Source organism: Xenia sp. Carnegie-2017, unplaced genomic scaffold, assembly GCF_021976095.1.
Source record: "Xenia sp. Carnegie-2017 unplaced genomic scaffold, XeniaSp_v1 HiC_scaffold_24, whole genome shotgun sequence".
NCBI classification, from domain to species: domain Eukaryota; kingdom Metazoa; phylum Cnidaria; class Anthozoa; order Malacalcyonacea; family Xeniidae; genus Xenia; species Xenia sp. Carnegie-2017.
In genome coordinates, this window is record NW_025813487.1 from 10,749,925 (window position 1) to 10,768,164 (window position 18,240).

Here is an 18,240-nt window from a genome sequence, read left to right on the forward strand (position 1 = left end):
AGTTGAAAGTTACTGACTTTGAAGGAATAAGTTAATGAATATTGAATGCTGACAATTAAAACTGGGTTCAGAAGGTATCAGTTGAATAATGACAATATGTAGAAAACTATAATATAGAATTTAAATATATTTCTGACTTTAGTGGCCTACAGCATCATACAGACTGTCACGCAATATCATACCTGCATTGCTACTTTTCACTTTGTTTAGCCACAATTTTCTACTGCATTTTATATTATACCAAGTAGCTGCAGGAGATCTTCCACTAGTGGCCAATGGAGATTCTGCTTATGGGCCAACTTTCTACTATGGGGGAATATGTACTGAGTAACAAATCACGTATGGTTAGTGGGGTTTGAGTTGATGATTGTATGCATTCACCTATATTTGTTACCATTCCTGGATTCACTAACCATAAAAGTTGAATATTATTCACAGTTGTCAAAATATAAGATAAAACAAAATTACAGTCATTTAAATGCAATACATGCTTTTAAGGAACGACGAGCATACAAGACGATTTATTGCTTTAACCAGTCAAGCAAATGAAAAACATTCTTAAAAAAGTAAAACTTTAGTTGGCAAGCATTTGCAAAACGGGAATGTCATGAGCAATTTGCCCATTTTCTAAATTACAATGAACGCAATATTTACGTCCAGCCTAAAAGACAATTCCGTAGAAAATCTGGTGAACATGTTTGCTTTGTTGTTTTATATTTTTAAAATGTACAAACTCTGATTCGGCCCCCAATTTGTGATTGATGAAGACTTTATAGAATACTAGACTTTTTAAATAGCAGTTGACCAAGTTTTCAGTAGAAGAACAAAGCTAAGCCTTATAAATTGTAATATAAGATTTTTTCTGCAACGGAAGCGTGTTCCTAATATTATTTACATAGCAATTTGCCTCACAAGAATACTAACGATTTGGTGGAGAACTGCCTTCTGTCGATTCTGCTGGATCTGCCATCTTTCCTAGTTATGAAAATTAAGGTACATTACGAATTTACGACCGCAAAAATATTCTAACTAAACAAGGCAATGAAAGCATGCATGATTTCGCCTATTTTATGCGAACCTCGTGGGCAAAACATACAATCAGTCTAGTATCTATACAATGCTTGTTAAAGCTTTTTGTAAATTGACTTAATGAGCGAATAAATGGTCACATAAACTCTCTAAAACCTTCCACACATATAACATCGTCAAAATTACGCCTGCAAATGAAAAATATTACATCGCTTTTATATGTACGAGCCAGTTGCGCTGTTTCGTCAGTTTCGACACTTCACATGGTGTATATGGTTTAAAGGTGCCAAACGTACCTTCAACGAAGATCTTCACCAGCTAAACAACCAAATCTTCTTACAGATCGCTCAAAATACAGGTAAGAAAAAATCACAAACTTAAAACTGCTAAAGATAATTTCCAGCGACGCTGCGAGAGGATACGATAGTTAATAATCTATGGCGAAACATGCTCTGCCAATTGTCGCGCGAAAGTTCCGCGATACCGGCACGTGTTGGATTATGTTAAACCACGTGGCACTGATCTGACATAGACTGGATAACGCATCTAATTCACATTGAAGCCGGAAGTAAATCTGCCCGAATCGAAGTTGGGGACCCACTTTTCTATAGATTTGTATTACAGAGTCACAGTTCTTGCAATATTTCGCCTTTTACGCATTTCTGATCGGAGCAGTTTTCTTACCACAACTATAGAAAGATAAGAAGAATACTTTGGACGAAAGTTTACAGTTATTTCGACTTCACAACTCTGTGAAACTTGATTCGTAAATTTCAAGGAGTGAACAACCTCTTGATATTATACAAGCTTTTTCTGAATAAGGCGTATGATTCTTCACTGAAAATCGATTCGAAATACAGATTTAATGATCCTAGACAAAAGACGTGTAGAAATAATGTTTTTCAACCATCTACATTCTTATCAGAAGCGAAAGCTGTTATCGAATATATTTTGACTTGGTTTTCTGGACTCTGCTCACTCTGGTGTGGGAAAATATACATGAACAAAGGCTGGAAAACACTAGGCAGTCGCTTCAGTCGCGCGTCCAAAGCGAATTGATGCGCACGCGTCAGTCGCTTGAACGTCAGAAACACAAATGTAGCGACCATCGCAACTTTTACCGTGGCGTCTATTGAACATGGCGGAGATTTCTGTTTGTTACAGACACAGACATCACTTAAACTTTTATTTTGGCCTATTATAGCTACTAATATATGAATATTTAATCAGTACAAACTACTATGTGGAGAAAAGAGAACGCCAGTTAAAACACGCCAATATGATCACAGCCCATTACGCGTATATTGTGAACAATCTTATTCTGTGCGTTTAGGTTGTGCATTAACGTTCCAGTTTGTAGCTCCTTTTGTCCCTATTTGATAAGTCATATAAAATCTGAAGGATTCCAGTGTGAATTCACTAAAAATTGCCCTCGTTTTCCAAGGTATAATCCATAAATTCCGTATGATGCTTATGACAGGGAACATGATATGCATTTAGGAAGTTGAAATCTATCTATTGGCCAATCAGTGTGAAGCAACTAAAGCGACCAATGGTGGTTCTGTAGTGTTAAGCGACCAATGGTGGTTCTGTAGTGTTAAGCGACCAATGTAACATGTTGAAAGTTCAACATGTTGAACTTTCAAAGCGACTAGATGACGCGACTACGTTACTTAAAATCAAAAGTTAAGCTTTCAATTGGGCATATCTTAAAAATACATGATATAATAGACTTGGTCAGTTACTCCACAAATACAAATAAATGTAGCAGTGTAGTTGTTTTTCTTCCCAAATTTACTTATTTGTAAACCATTAACCACAGGCCATACTCAAAACATCCCAGTATGTTTTTCTGTGTAAATAGTTTTGGCTCAGTTGGTTGAAAAGAGCAAGTTTTCCCAAATCACGTGGCCAGTATTCGTTCGAGACATTGTTCATATCCCCTACAAATGTCAGTCAAACTTTGATCAAGATCACACAAACTCATTCTTATAAACAACAAATAACATACTAACATATAGTAACCACAAACAGACCAAGTAGTCTTATATGAGTTTGTATGTCATATGGTATTAAAGACTTACCAAATTCAAGTCGTCATTTTCGCTTCTGAAAGAATAAAATGGTTGACTGAACCTAACTTTCACCCTAAATTCGTCTACCATCATAACTTCTACATTTCAAATCGACTTTGAGAGAAAACCTTCGTCTTATTTGGAACAAGTTTGTGTATTGTGGGTTGTTTCACTCCTTCAAATTTACGAATCAATTTTCACAGCGTTGTGAAGCGAAATAACCGTAAATTTTCGTCCAAAAATATTTTTCTTATCTTTCTATAGGTGTGTTAAGAAAATTGACCCGATCAGAAACGCTTTAAAGACAAAAAATACAAAACTGTGATTCTGTAATACAAATCTATAGAAAAGTGTGTCCCCAACTCTGATTCGGGCAGATTTACTTCCGGCTTCAATTTTTGCTAGAAAATTTTCTGTCTATTTCTAATTTTTCTAAATTTTTCTGTCTATTTCTAATATTTCTAATTTTTCTAAAATTTTTCTGTCTATTTCAAATCAGTGCATTTCTTCTATTTAAAATGCAGCCTAAAGAAATTATTTAGAAGAATTACAGATTATGGGAGGGCCATTTATAGCCTGAAGTATAATATGAATTATATGAAGATAAAGGACACGAGATGTAACAATGTAATACCACACCAAAATAGCAATACAAAGAAGCTTTAACTAAAATAAACAAAACGTCACAGCTGTCGCAACCCATTGTGCGGCGGCCCACAAGAGTCACGGCAATAAACAAAACTCCACGGCGGAAGTGAAATATACGAGACAATATACAATATGCCGCCAAAATATCAAATTCACAATGGCCCTTTTTATACTAGAGACGGATCATCCGTCTTAGTCCAGCTGTTAATGACAAAATTCTTCACTTTGATGATACAAGTATGAAACTTTCTCACATTCTTACTATGCCTAGTAACGCAAAATTTTGATATAGGGCCAGCCCATATTTTACATTTATAACGAGTTCTGCGAATGTCGTGTTTGATGACGTCATCGGTAGTAAAAAAATAAAGTTCTGAGAAGTCGAAATTTTTCTGTATATTCTTATACAACAGCTAAAGACGATAAAAAAACTATATTACAACTTTTGCTTTTGAGCAATACATTCTGAAATATTCTACATTAAAAGTGTTTTAAAGTGCTGACTCAGCACTCTTTGTTTAGTGCTATTGCTCTTCTTAAATACATTGAAAAGCGCCTAACGAAGAACAGTAATATTAAAATAATTTTAATGTCCTCATGTTATTGACAATCACCCCCACAATTACACAAACGAGTACAAACTAAATGTGCTTTGACGCATTTACAACGACTAGAACATGAACGTTTGCATTCGCAACGAATAAGTTCATAACAGGCATCTTTAACTTGAGGGAGATTTGTCCACTTTGGTAACCAAGAATTTTCATCACGGTACCAGCCCCAACCTGACGGAGTTGGTATAACCTGCTCTTTCAAGCAGCACTGCCCCCAGAAAAATCCACCTTCCAACAATGCACGCTTACTGTGCTGGAGCAACGCTTCTTGAGTTGGTGGAATGTTATCCAGTGTTCTGGACTTTTTGGCAAACAACTCTTGTCTAGCCTCATTGACTCTGGTGAGATTACTTGTACGATCGTATAAGAGGACCACATATCGCTCAATCACCTGCAAAACATTATATGAATCATAATAGAGACCTTATTTGATAGATAATACATGCCTTTGGCGGTTTCTGAATTACCTGCAAGGACGAACAATCAATCCTTTCTGGCAACAAATTTAGCTCTTTCAACGCTAATGTTAGCTCTGGAAATACTTTCCATACATCCCATACAGTTTCTCGACCTCCAAAAGGAAACAGTATCACACCCCGTAAAAGCGTGAAACAACGGTAGAACAGATTATTTTTTTCAACGTTTCAGTAATACTCTTGCTTCTCTCAACAAATCTTTCTTTAACAAATGCTTGATATTGTTCTTCTCAAGGGTTACAACATTCTTCACCGTGTCAACAACGGAACTGTTCATCACGTCATTTGTATGGATGGCAAATAGGTCTTCGCCTCTTCTACAAAAGGATTCCCATCGCTTGAAAATTGAGACGACATTTGAGACATCTTTATAAAATTCTCTTTGAATGGATGGAGTTTGCTCATGGTGTAGCTGACTGTCTACATGTGTACTCATCTCGAATTCCCTAATTATTCGTGCAATTTCTGGACCTGCAATCATCCATCTCCTTAAAGCTGAAAGGTTTTCGGTTAGTCCCACAGCACCACCTTCTCCCTTTACCACTGCATTAACTTGCTCGTGAGCATGATCTAATGCTATAGCTGAAAATTGTTTCTTCGTTTTATGCACCACAAACGAGCCCTTGGAGAACTGGTTAAAGACGTCAGGGTGTTTGAATGGAAGCTCCGACATATCACAGATATGGACAGAAACCCATCTTGCATAATTAACATTGTCCAAAGCAAACATCCAAGGACAAGTTGCTTAATTGACTGGAAGTATAAGGAGAAATTAGCTCTCGAAATTATCGCACTAGTTGTAAACGGAGTAATTCTAGTTCCAAAACTCTGGTCCAATACAGAAACTGAGGATGATCCTTTGACATATCTTCTTTCCAAATAGGTATTTTCAATTAGGTTATTCTGAATGCTAACACATTAAGTAAGGTAATAAATCTTAAAGAAACTTAATTGAATGTTCTTCATTGTTTCGATACGATTTATCATTGCACTATGGTGAAAGCCGGGAGGGCACATTGTTATACACTTTATATATATATATATATATATATATTGATGAGAAGAAAATACACAAAATTACATTTCATGATAGCCAGATTTCTCTTTCAGGGATATATTAAAATAATTTTAATATTATCCCTGAAGAGTGAGAAATCACGAAACAGGCTTGTCGGGATGAAATTGTAATTTTGCATTTTCTTTTCTCATCAATATTTACGCTCTGCTCTTAAGCATCGAGCACTGTACTTACGGAGATTCAAATAAACAAAACTTCCTATATATATATATATATATATATAATATTGATAAGAAGAAGAAAATACACAAAACTACAATTTCATCCCGACAAGCCTGTTTTGTGATTGCTCACCTTCAGGGATTTAATGAATAAAATAACTTAAATGCTTAAAATATATATACAAGATGACGGAAGTTAGTGTATTAATCAAGGTGTATAGTTTCAAGTTAGATGACGGAAGTTAGAGTATTAATTAAGGTGTATGGTTACAAATTACATAGGAGTGTTTTGGATCTATGGCGACAAGAGGAAGCAAGTTCGTTGCGTTTATTAAGGATGATTTGATGGTTGGTAGAGGATGTAGAATTTTTCTTTGAGGCAAAGTTTACATCTTTTACTGGTGCTGTTGTATGGTTTGCTGTGTGTGATGATGTTCCATGAGATGTTGTGGTCGATATTGCTGTCTTTAAGTCCACCGACTAATTGTTCATAGTCATGACAACGACTAAGTAGACGCACTTGCACTACATTTGTGGCAATTAGCTACTTCGTTGCAAAATATCAAAGAAATCATCTGCGCATGCGCACTAGTGACTTTGATAACACCACATCTTCGCAAGCCTTTGAATTTTGTATATATACAGAAAGCCAAAACTTCATATAGTAGATGTCAACTAGCAGTGGAAGCTGGTGCGATTAGGTATGCAGTGGCTTAGGAGCCCACACTTCGGTGGCACTGCACTCTCCCTGCGTACCCCAAGCCCTATCGCAGGTGATCTCAGGGTCTGATGGGTGGATGCTTGCTATTGCATCTCCCAAGTAGGATAACGTGGAGGGGGCGAAACCTCCTACTGAAACGTTAACATGCGGCGTTCTAGTGCCTTGAGATTAAGAAGGTATCGGGAAGCATGGACCGAAACGGGGTTTTTGCTTTCGAATTTTATCTTTTAAATAAAATAAACCGAGCAATGCTTCAATTAAATTCTTCTGAAACTGTCCCTTTTATCACACCTACAATTCAAGATAACTTTAAACATGTTTCATACAATTTTTATTGGTTTATATCTTTCTGATTTAATTCTCTCATTTACTCTTTCTCATGTATCACGAGCAAACCATCTATGGACTTCATGGCAATCAAGATTACATGGTTCCTTTAACTAACATGCGACGTCCTAGTGCTAAACTATCTCGGGGTATCGGGAGGCATGGATCGAACACGGGATTTTTGTTTTCAAAATTTGTCTTTTTTCTTTACAAAAATTCCTCTCATAAAGAAACTAGAACATCCAAGGATACTGCAAAGGTTTAAACAACTTCTGCCTTTTTGACTTATAATTCAAACCAACTTTAAGCAAGTTTATACGTTTTTACTAGCTACGTTTTACAATGTAACTTTCATAACTCTCGTGATGAAAGAGAGCCTCGATCCTTATACATTATAACTCTCTCGTCTTGAACGAAAGCATCCATGGGATTCATGGAAAAAAGGGATTATCTAAACATTTGTAATAGTTTCTACGAAAGATAACATTTATTAAGCCAAGCAATTTGTATCTTCTAAATTGAGCCTCGCTTTCAACCTTATGTTATAAAATTTTGATTAATTTTGGATTGTAAATTTTTTTTTATCTTACAATATTTTCATGATTCAATCTAGAAAGTTACTTCTTCTCTCGAGTAATTTTGCGATTAAACAGCACAATTTTTGGATTCAAAGGAATTCTTTGATCGCATAAAGACAGCCCTACAATTTATTACGAACCTAAGCATATATATGGCATTTTCAAATCACGTAAAAACTTTCCTTCACATGACCAAATTACCGTCTTTTTAAACGACGTAGGTAATAAACAGTTACCTTGACAGTTGAAGCAAACCCTCCTTTTACCAAGCATTCGCAACACCTCAAATTCATTCCGAATTTTTGAATTTCTCGCAGCGTAGCCGAAAGATTAGGCATCAAATCAAAATACTCATCTCCATCATCACAGCTATTTTCATTTTTACCGTGATCTTTCTCAGCGTCAAGCTTATCTGAAGTGATGTTATGGTTTAAACCGTGCGAAATGACATTTGAAGAGATAAAAGGATGTCCACTAAGCTGCTGTGCTAAGCATTGGTTACCGATCTCCGGAGGTAGACGTCTAAACAAAGTATATGTATACAGTACAAGTATAACTTTATTCAATTCATCCAAAGACCAAACTCTTTTTCCTTGACATTAGTTGACTTTTTAAAAAAAACGCCTAAAATATGTAACAATAGAAAAGCAAAAATGTCGAAACGCGTTGACTTGAATCATACCAATCGGCAAAAATTAGAGAAAAATAGCAAATAATAAGTCTTTATATATATTTATTGAGCTAAGCGAAAATTTTTCATATTTTTTTCATGTTTAGTTACTCATACATACAGTTAGCAAATGCAATAACCGAAAGTTTCTACCTGTGAATGAACGTGAACTAATCCTTCTATAATCTCACGGAGAAGCCGCCACATTTTCTGTTGGTCTATGTACTATCCCTCGTCAATAACATTCTTAGATATTCTTTTCGCAATACAACATCTGCATACGCAAAATTTGCAGAGTGCACTTTGTATCTTTTGCAAATCTCCTGTGATGATTGCTTTCACTTTCGAAACCAGATTTCGTCCAAAAGAAACGGACACTGGTAATACTTTTTACATATCTTTAGCAAGATCACGAGAGGTTCACACACCTATATATCACGTGAGCCAACGAGCTTGCAAAATGTATATGTGATTCATCGATATTTTTTGGAATCATTTGTGTTTTCATTGGTCATCGAGTCCTCATCAACTCTAGTGTACGCTAGGTGCTTTAAATACGTTGAATTTCATCAATCTATCTTGAACCTGGCGTCGTTGCTTATCCTCTGTCACGATTGCATTTTTGTTTAGCTTTGAAGTTTCATTGTCAAGTATTTATTCTACCTCAATCCATAAATTGTAATATCTGTCGCAAAAAAATTAGACCATTGTTTATGTACAAACAAAAGTCATTCAGAAAAACAAAAACATCTCTAACATGGTCACGGATATTACGAGTGGCCTAACAAAGTGTTGATGAATTTGATATGCATTTGTCAAAAACAAGTTTAAAAAGAGAAAGAGCATGCCAAAAATATATGATCAAAAATTTGCTAAGGGCATATACACAAGCAGTAAATTCAGCGTTCGCTCCGTTACAAATTAATCGAGATTCAATCTGAGAATGCGTAATCAACTCCACCTAATCTCCAAGTTTACGGTCATGGCAAGGACAAACTGTATGTACTAGTACAGATTATGGAGTAATTAGCTCGCTTAGTTACAAATTTTTAGATAAATCATTTGCGCATGCGCAGTCTGCTCGAGCATGTGCAGTCGACTGGACCAACTGTCTAAGTTCATGATCATGGCAACGTCCAACTGCATCTATCGGCACCGATTTTAAAATAAGTAGCATGTTTAATACCACTTAGTAGAGAATGATCGCGCATGCGTACGAGCATGCGCAGTCCATTCGACTAATTGTTCATAGTCATGACAACGACTAAGTAGATGCACTTGCACTACATTTGTGGCAATTAGCTCACTTCGTCGCAAAATATCAAAGAAATCATCTGCGCATGCGTACTAGTGACTTTGATAATACCACAACTTTCGTAAGCCTTGGAATTTTTGTATATATATAGAAAGCTAAAACTTCATATAGTAGATGTAAACTAGCAGTGGAAGCTATGTGCGATTAGGTATGCAGTGGCTTAGGGGCCCACACTTCGGTGGCGACCGCACTCCTGCGTACCCCGAGCAAAGCCTATCGCAGGTGATCTCGGGGTCTGATGGGCGGAAGCTTGCTATTGCATCTCCCAAGAAGGATAGCGTGGAGGGCCGAAATCTCCTACCGAGACGTTAACATGCGGCGTTCTAGTGCCTTGAGATTAAGAAGGTATCGGGAAGCATGGACCGAAACGGGTTTTTTGCTCGAATTTTATCTTTTTTAAATAAAATAAACCGAGCAATGCTTCAATTAAATTCTTCTGAAAGTGTCCCTTTTTATGACACTTACAATTCAAGATAACTTTAAACATGTTTCATACAATTTTTATTGGTTTATCTCTTTCTGATTTAATTCTCTCATTTACTCTTCTCATGTATCACGAGCAAACCATCCATGGACTTCATGGCAAACAAGATTATATGGTTCCTTTAACTAACATGCGACGTTCTAGTGCTAAACTATCTCGGGTATCGGGAGGCATGGATCGAACACGGATTTTATTTTCAAAATTTGTCTTTTTCTTTACAAAAATTCCTCTCATAAAAGAAACTAGAACATCCAAGGATACTGCAAAGGTTTAAACAACTTCTGCCTTTTGACTTATAATTCAAAACCAACTTTAAGCAAGTTTATACGTTTTTACTAGCTACGTTTTACAATGTAACTTTCTCATAACTCTCTCGTGATGAAAGAGAGCCTCGATCCTTATACATTATAACTCTCTCGTCTTGAACGAAAGCATCCATGGATTCATGGAAAAAGGGATTATCTAAACATTTGTAATAGTTTCTACGAAAGATAACATTTATTGCCAAGCAATTTGTATCTTCTAAATTGAGCCTCGCTTTCAACCTTATATTATAAAATTTGATTAATTTTGATTGTAAATTTTTTATCTTACAATATTTTCATGATTCAATCTAGAAAGTAACTTCTCTCGAGTAATTTTGTGATTAAACAGCATAAATTTTGGATTCAAAGGAATTCTTTGATCGCATAAAGACAGACGTACAATTTATTACGAACCTAAGCATATATATGGCATTTTCAAATCACGTAAAAACTTTCCTTCACATGACCAAATTACCGTCTCTTTAAACGACGTATGTAATAAACAGTTACCTTGACAGTTGAAGCAAACCCTCCTTTTACCACACTGTAAATTTTAAGGTGTTAATTTAACACTAAAAAGTCGTGTTAAATTAAAAGGTACAGAATAACACCATTTCGGGTGTTATTTTCTTACTGGTGTTAAATTAACACCGAGTTTGGTGCTAAAATAGCACCTATTCTTGGTGTTATTATAGCACTTTTTAAAGTGCTAATTTAGCCCTTAACGTCCGGTGTCAAAATGACACTTAAATTCGGTGTTATTTTGTAACCCTTTCTTATTGTTTTATGTAAGGCCAGTTAAACACGCGACAAAAATGCTAAGCATTAAATATATTTAAAAAAATCAAATGATTTATATGCATGTATTCACACATATAAATATATACAAAACATAAAACATACTATAAACAAGTCAATATATGAAACAAGTAAAGTTAAATGTATATATATATAACTAAATATATAAAACATCTTAGAAATACTACTATATTATAATCTCTCAAGCCCCAAACTTTTCACAAACTTTTGAACTGAAACCCTTTTCTTTGCATTTGCGGGCTTACCCATCAAAACTACTTCCAAAAGGGCATAAATGTTACAGGCCTTTGGTGTATACTCCATATTAAGTACATAAAATGTACCTAGAAGTAGTACTATAGACAATGAAATTTCTATATATTTTTTTGACAGATCTAAAAAAATTTGCCCTTCGGTAGCAATTACAAGGGGGTCCAGACTCCCCTAATTCTCCCGATCCAATTAGTCGTGGGTAGGTGGTGTTTGCTATTTCATCATCAAAAGAGTCATCTTCCTAAACAACAGCATAAACATAAACACAATTAGAATTATTAGGTCATTGAAAGTGAGACACAATATTGTCATGTCATGACAGTAATATAATTGTATTTTTATTAAAGCATACATAAAATTTTATCCATGCAGTTTTATATAGTTTCGATATCTATTACTTACGCAGCAGATCTTGAAAACTAAGCAATTTGCCGTGGATTTTCATTCAACACAACCTGAATAATCAATGCTGTAACTGCACTCCTTATATCTGCAAAATATACAACCAACTGATTAATATTTACAGTATACGCATTTTGCCATTGTAGATTTAAGTGCTCATGCTTTAAGATGAAACTCTACAGTGGTGGATCGAGCATAGAGTTTTTAGGGGGGCTTGGTTTTGTGAGCAACTAAAATCCGAATGTTAGAAACAAATAAATTCGCTAAATATTTTATCTATAATAATAGTAAATGTTCAGCGTTAATTAAAACTTAAAAGTCATGAAAAATGCCATTTTTTATCCCTCTATGCACCACGCTGTTGACGAGAGCTTAGAGAAGTGAGTACCCTGTGCACCCTCCCATAAATCCACCGCTGGAACTCTGTAAATGGACAGACTTAATTGAATACACATACCAGCTTCCTTATTAGGTTTTTGCAACAGCATGGCCTCCATGTCTGACATCAATATTTTTATGTGTTTGTTGTCACTATTGCCAGCCCATTTTATTACATTTTGAACCATATTATTGTAATGGATAACCATGTTGCTGGCTGCATTTTGGTCTGCCAAAATTCGACCAAATTCTGCTTTTACCTATTCCAGTTGCAAAAATACAAGTTACAAAAAAAAGCAAGTTTACTGCAAAAGATGTCAACTACAACTGGTAAAATTAGCTGCCCCATGATTTTGAGGATAGTTCTATGCAATAGTTCTGCTCAAAAAATATTTATTCTTACCTCTGAAACAAGCTGAAGAGCTGGATACTCAGTCAGTAGCTCATTCAACACTTTTGGTTCATTTATAAATTGTTGGCGCCGGTAGGGTAGGTCAACTCCATGAGCTCTTTAATTAGTCTATATCTTTTGTTTGTTTTCGTCATCTCGGTTACCATGGCTTTTTTATGTTCTTCGCACGTTTCTGCAGTCTCACCATTATCCATATCATAAACATCATACAGCTTACGTCTTTTCATTTGTGCTTCTGGCTGCTTTTGTGTAGTTTGAGACACACAAACAGATCTTGTTGTTGAATTTGTCTTCTTTCTACGCATGTTTTTGAATCGATTAGTGATTGCTTTCAACCATGACCCCTGTAACGAAGAAAGTTCATGCTGTACATTATAAGAGATAGCGAGCAAAGCTATAGGATTTCTTCTAAAGATTATCATATGCATTAAATAATATGAATATGACTTACTGTACCAGCTCCAAGTGAATCGACAAGAAAAGTATATTTTTCTACAATCATGAACGCCACTCTTTGTTTTTCTTCTCTGGATGGAAACATTGTATGAGCTTTAATAGAAGAACAAATGTCCCTAGTAAACTCATCCCTAAGGGTTCCATTAAGTTTTCCTGCTTCATTCACTCTTGGAGAAAACTGTAAAATACAAAAGATAAATTTTAACATCAGAATGTGACCTATTATGAGATATATTATTTAACATACAGAAATAGGAAGTTTAAAATCTTTTATCCAGTTCTTGTTCGGTTTCCTTTCTTCCACAAGTACAAAGCTTGGTGAAGGTTGATCACTCTTTTCAGATCCTATGGTATGTCGAGGTGTACTGGATGTTGTAGGTGACGGTGTGCCTGTTGACAAATGAGCTTCTTCAATTGACGCTGAAGAATTGCTGACATTGTCATTTATGGCAAAGGAATGACTAGTGGATAAAGCGATCTTCTGGGTGGATGGTTCAATGGTGGATGGAACATTTCTTAATGGTAGAAACTTGTCCAAGTTGTTAATCGTTGCCAATGCATTTTGATTCGTATAACTTGCCCTCCTTTTATGCCACATGCCTTCAACAGCTCATCAGATGTATTGTTTAAAATACCAGCTGAATCAAACTATTCAAGTACAAAAAATCAAAATTAAATTAAAAAGATATATATATGTTAATGACTGAGCGAGAGGTTCGTACAGGAGGATACTGGTCGAGTTGTTTTTTCGCTTCAAGCGAAAAAAGAACAGCCATTTGATGTTTGAATTGGGCTTTGACCAATCAGAACGCGCGTGAAATAAATGTAAAAATATTCGGACCGAAATATAAACGGTAAATAACGTATTTATTTCTTGTCAAGCGGTTATGGCCGTGTGAGAACTATCATCCAAAGCCATTGTTAAAAACGTTTTCCAAATAACTTTTTTAAATTACTAAAACAGCTTAATTTATTGGCTTTAACATTTGCCAGGATTCCGCAGACCGGAGTAAAAAAAATGAAGTAATTTATTCGAACATCAACTTAGCATGCTGCAATAATATTGATTTGGTATTTTTACTTCATAGTCTAATGTAGTTTGGAGCCACAGCAGTTGAGCTTTCACTCATAATGCTTGACGTCTTAGATTACTTAGTCATTTTTTATCTTTACATTTTATTTCCCTCAATAATTTTTCCCACTAAATTCAAGTATTGTTTTTTCGGTATGGAGTCCATATTTACCAAGCAGTGTTAACAAAAGCAACAAAAAGTCGTCTAGTCACAACGTCAACACGCAAAAATTCATGCACTCGTGCTAAATTTAATTTTATACACATACCTCTTCATCCTCAAGAATAGAAATTACACTGTCCTTTACCCCTGCCTTCTTAAGATTATCAAGCAACGTGGAATCCATCCGACCTTACACGTATAAAAATTTGTACAACACAAATACAAAAATTTCTACATGAAATATAAGCACGAGGAGAAATATGTGTCACAAGAAATTTCATAAGAAAATACATTCAAAAAAGCTTTGTATTTACCTTTTTAAAAGAAGGGAGAGCGTCGAAAGCAAATAACTTAAATCCAATGGCTCTGTTAGCCTGGTAATATTGACTTTTACGTTTAGTTCACAATAAAATATAATTTACAACGCTGCACAAACAGGTGAAATCACGATGAAAAGCATGAAATGAAATATGAAACAGTTTGACAGTGACAGTTGGCTATAAGCATTTTACCGCGTTTTTGCATATAGTCGCTAATATCACATTTCACACCATATATGGTAACAGAGTTGAGCCGGCACTCTCTTCAGAAGTGAATTGTATTCTTGAAGTGAATTATGTCATGGAGCGTCTATATCGATGTAATATTTGCCTAGAATTCGTTTCAGATTCTCTTCAATTACTAATAACACATATTGGCCGTGTTCATCGTGATGAACCAAATTTTCATGTTGTTTGTGGCATCGATGGTTGTGCCAGGACGTTTAAGAAATTTTTATCATTGAGAAATCACCTTATTCGAAAACATAACATCGTGCGCAATACGAGGAACAGCGCAGAGTTGAATACTGATAGGGGAAACGACGATGCTAATCAAAATCATGAGATTGATAATACAGACCCTGAACAGGGAGAAGAGTTTGACATTATGGCTGACCAGGACAATTTATCTAGAGCGAATGCTTTATGTTTGTTAAATTTCAAAGACAGAGGACGTGTACCTCAAACTGTTGTTGATTCCTTCGTTGAGAATGCTACGAAGGTTACTCAAACAAGCATTAACCTTTTAAATTCTGGTATAACTAGCTGCCTTAAAAACGCTGGGATTGACTTAAACAACCTACCAGAGGTGAATGAGTTATTTGATGAAGACAACCCAATCTCAAATCCTTTTGCTGGTATTGACCAAGAGTATCTCCAATATGAATACTACAAGAAGGAGTTTAATCTTGTGGTAAGTTGTAAAATTGGTTTAGAAATTTATAAAAAAAGTAATCAAAATTTTACAATCAATATTTCACTTTTTAGGAACCACAAAAGATTGTTCTTGGAAAATACCACACAAAGAAAAGAAGAGGAAATAGATTGAGAGATGTCGAAAAAACAGATGATGCATACTATATTCCCTTGTTGGAAAGTCTGCAACAGCTTCTTAATGATGAGTCAATTCTTAACGAGGTTTGTGTTGATTACATGTGCATGTGATGTATGTATATAATTGTCCATTGAACACAATGCTGAATATAGAAAATTTTAATATTACCATTGCCTTAGCTTTGTTCTGCACATGACAGTATCCGATCCAATTTTGTGTAGGTGGAAAATCCTCATTTTGCAACAGTGATTTTTGTCTGATTATTGTGATGGTGAAGGCTTTAAAGAGCACCCACTATTCAGTAAAGATCCTTGGCATTGCAACTTCTTATTTATTTTGATGAAGTAGAAGTTTGTAACCCATTAGGATCAAGAGCTAACAAACATAAATTAGGTTAGTACCATAATTTAATTTAATGTGCTTGTAATTCCCATACTGTAGGTTTAAAAATGTCTATTTCATTAAATTTTCCGGTTACCTTTTGCATTTCATATAGCCGCTTTTTATTATACATTGGGCAATATACGCCCTGAACACCGGTCTCACCTCAATTCCATTCAACTACTTGGACTAGTGTCTAGTAAGCATCTCAAGATATATGGTGTGGAACCTGTGCTAAGAGCATTTCTTAGAGACCTTCAAAAATTAGAACAGGTATTGGACTAGTGTTGATGCATGTTTTTCATGTTTTGTTCTTTTAAGAACTCTAATAAATTAAGGAATAAATTAACTTTTTAGGTTGGTGGCTATGAGTTTATAATAAATAATCAGCGAAGATGCTTTGCAGGAACAATTGCATTTATATCTGGAGATAATCTTGGTTCACAATATCTTGGTGGGTTTAAGCAAGGATCACAGTCTTACAGAAAATGCAGAGTCTGTATGGGAAATGCTACAGAAATAACTGAAATGGTATATATAATGTAGCTACAGTAATGCTTAATTGACACTTGCCACTGCATCTATTGCATGGTTTATGCTTTCTCCATAGTATGTAAACTTTGAAAAATAAAAAGTACTTAGTTCATATAAAAGTGCTTTACTTCAGACAATGTGTTGGTTTACTTAATTTAAATGGTTTCAGTGGTAGATACTGTTTGTGCTTAGGGTGACTTAATTTAACTTATTTGTTTAGTTTCATGAGGATGACTTTGTTTTGCGAACAGTGCAAGGTTACAATGAGCAGTGTCAAAACTGGACCAAGGAGAGCATTTCAAAAACTTATGGCCTGAATCAGTTTTCTTTACTTAACAACTCAAAGTACTATCATGTCATTGGAGGACTCCCCCCAGATGCTATGCATGATATACTGGAAGGTGTGCTACAATACATTGTTAAAGAATTATTAAAAGAATTCATCTTTGAAAAGAGATACTTCAAACTAGACGACCTTAATAAAAGGATGCAGGCATTTGATTTTGGTTATCATAATGATACCAATAAACCTGCTCCAATTCAAGCCCAAAGACTTCTTTCATCAGACAATAGTTTAAAGCAGCACGGTACAGTAATGTCCTTTCCACTATTTTAAAATCCTTAAATTCTATATAGATCTATATACAGTATGTAACTATTTGATACCATAAGGTATTCTAAGGTCAGGGATCCCTAAAATGAAGTAATAAGCACACGTTCCCTCAGGAAGATAATTTGTGACGCTTTTCCGTCCTATTAGCAAATCAGATGTGGTGTCTTGGCTTACATTTGCCATTTCTTATTGGTGACCTTATAGAAGTAGATGATCAGCACTGGGGGTTACTCTGTACCTTACTTCAAATTGTTCGTATAAGTTTTACTCCAATTGTGAGCAGAGAGCAAGTTTCATATCTTCAAATACTCATTCAAAAGTTATTACAAAATTTTAAAGAATTGTTTCCAGAATGCAGTATCATTCCAAAGATGCACTACATGGTTCATATGCCAAGAGCAATACTTCAGTAAGTTTAGAATTCTGATTTACAATTACAAACCATGTGGCTTCAAAAACCTGCAGTTTTCAAAACTAATTTACAATTCTTTCTTGTATTCTGTATCAATTAACAGATTTGGGCCTCTTGTGCGAAGTTGGTGCATGCGCTACTGAAGCAAAACACCATTACTTTAAGAGGTTGGCAATAGTGATTGGTAATTTTATAAACCTACCATACTCGTTGGCAAAGAGGCACCAAGAAGGAGTTTGTTATCGCCTACAGTCTGCTGAAGGTGGAAATAGCACGTTTATTTGCAAAGGCACTGAAATTGGGCCAGGTGCATTTCTTAATGATTTCTTTCATTCAGATACAATATATAGTTATAGCTCAATGGTGCATCCATTATCCTGAGTTGGTTTTATTTTTATGTAAGCTACAGCTACAGTAATTAGAGAAACTTATGTTCGTCTTTCTGAAGGTAAAACATTATATGTTGGTGATGTTGAAGAGAGTGGGCTCAT

The 18,240-nt window shown here is 35.3% G+C and overlaps 2 protein-coding genes and 2 long non-coding RNA genes across 5 annotated transcripts; 2 read left to right on the forward strand and 2 right to left on the reverse strand.

Annotated features, from left to right (window-relative positions):
• Positions 1–11,993: 11,993 nt before the first annotated feature.
• LOC124451315 lies at positions 11,994–12,816 on the reverse strand. Its single transcript, XR_006950403.1, has 3 exons — positions 12,736–12,816; positions 12,412–12,592; positions 11,994–12,042 (listed from the first exon to the last, which is right to left on the reverse strand). It is a non-coding gene; the product is annotated as an uncharacterized LOC124451315 (long non-coding RNA).
• Positions 12,817–13,767: 951 nt separating this feature from the next.
• Positions 13,768–14,854, reverse strand: LOC124451178. Of its 2 annotated transcripts, XR_006950352.1 has the most exons (3): positions 14,750–14,854; positions 14,542–14,624; positions 13,768–13,848 (listed from the first exon to the last, which is right to left on the reverse strand). It is a non-coding gene; the product is annotated as an uncharacterized LOC124451178 (long non-coding RNA). The 2 variants fall into 2 exon arrangements; XR_006950353.1 differs by lacking the exon at positions 13,768–13,848 and having other exon boundaries at positions 14,399–14,624.
• A 157-nt stretch (positions 14,855–15,011) lies between these two features.
• On the forward strand, positions 15,012–16,069 carry LOC124452126. The gene is made up of 3 exons (XM_047002715.1): positions 15,012–15,668; positions 15,743–15,892; positions 16,031–16,069. Exons 1-3 carry the CDS (start codon positions 15,057–15,059, stop codon positions 16,067–16,069), a joined length of 801 nt encoding a protein of 266 aa, XP_046858671.1. The 5' UTR covers positions 15,012–15,056.
• A 962-nt stretch (positions 16,070–17,031) lies between these two features.
• LOC124452127 lies at positions 17,032–18,235 on the forward strand (the record flags this gene model as incomplete). Its single annotated transcript, XM_047002716.1, is given in 5 exon segments — positions 17,032–17,311; positions 17,485–17,746; positions 17,853–17,889; positions 17,891–18,056; positions 18,198–18,235. Coding segments are annotated over 5 exon segments (708 nt in total), but the record flags the coding sequence as incomplete, so codon positions are not given.
• Positions 18,236–18,240: the final 5 nt, after the last annotated feature.

What these genes read in the sequence shown, in the direction of transcription:
- LOC124452126 (XM_047002715.1), top strand. Translation starts at nt 15,057, where the DNA reads ATGGAGCGTCTATATCGATGTAATATTTGCCTAGAATTCGTTTCAGAT. An exon ending in AGAAGGAGTTTAATCTTGTG is followed by an intron (nt 15,669 to 15,742) that starts GTAAGTTGTAAA and finishes TTCACTTTTTAG; the next exon opens with GAACCACAAAAGATTGTTCT. An exon ending in ATGAGTCAATTCTTAACGAG is followed by an intron (nt 15,893 to 16,030) that starts GTTTGTGTTGAT and finishes AATTTTGTGTAG; the next exon opens with GTGGAAAATCCTCATTTTGC.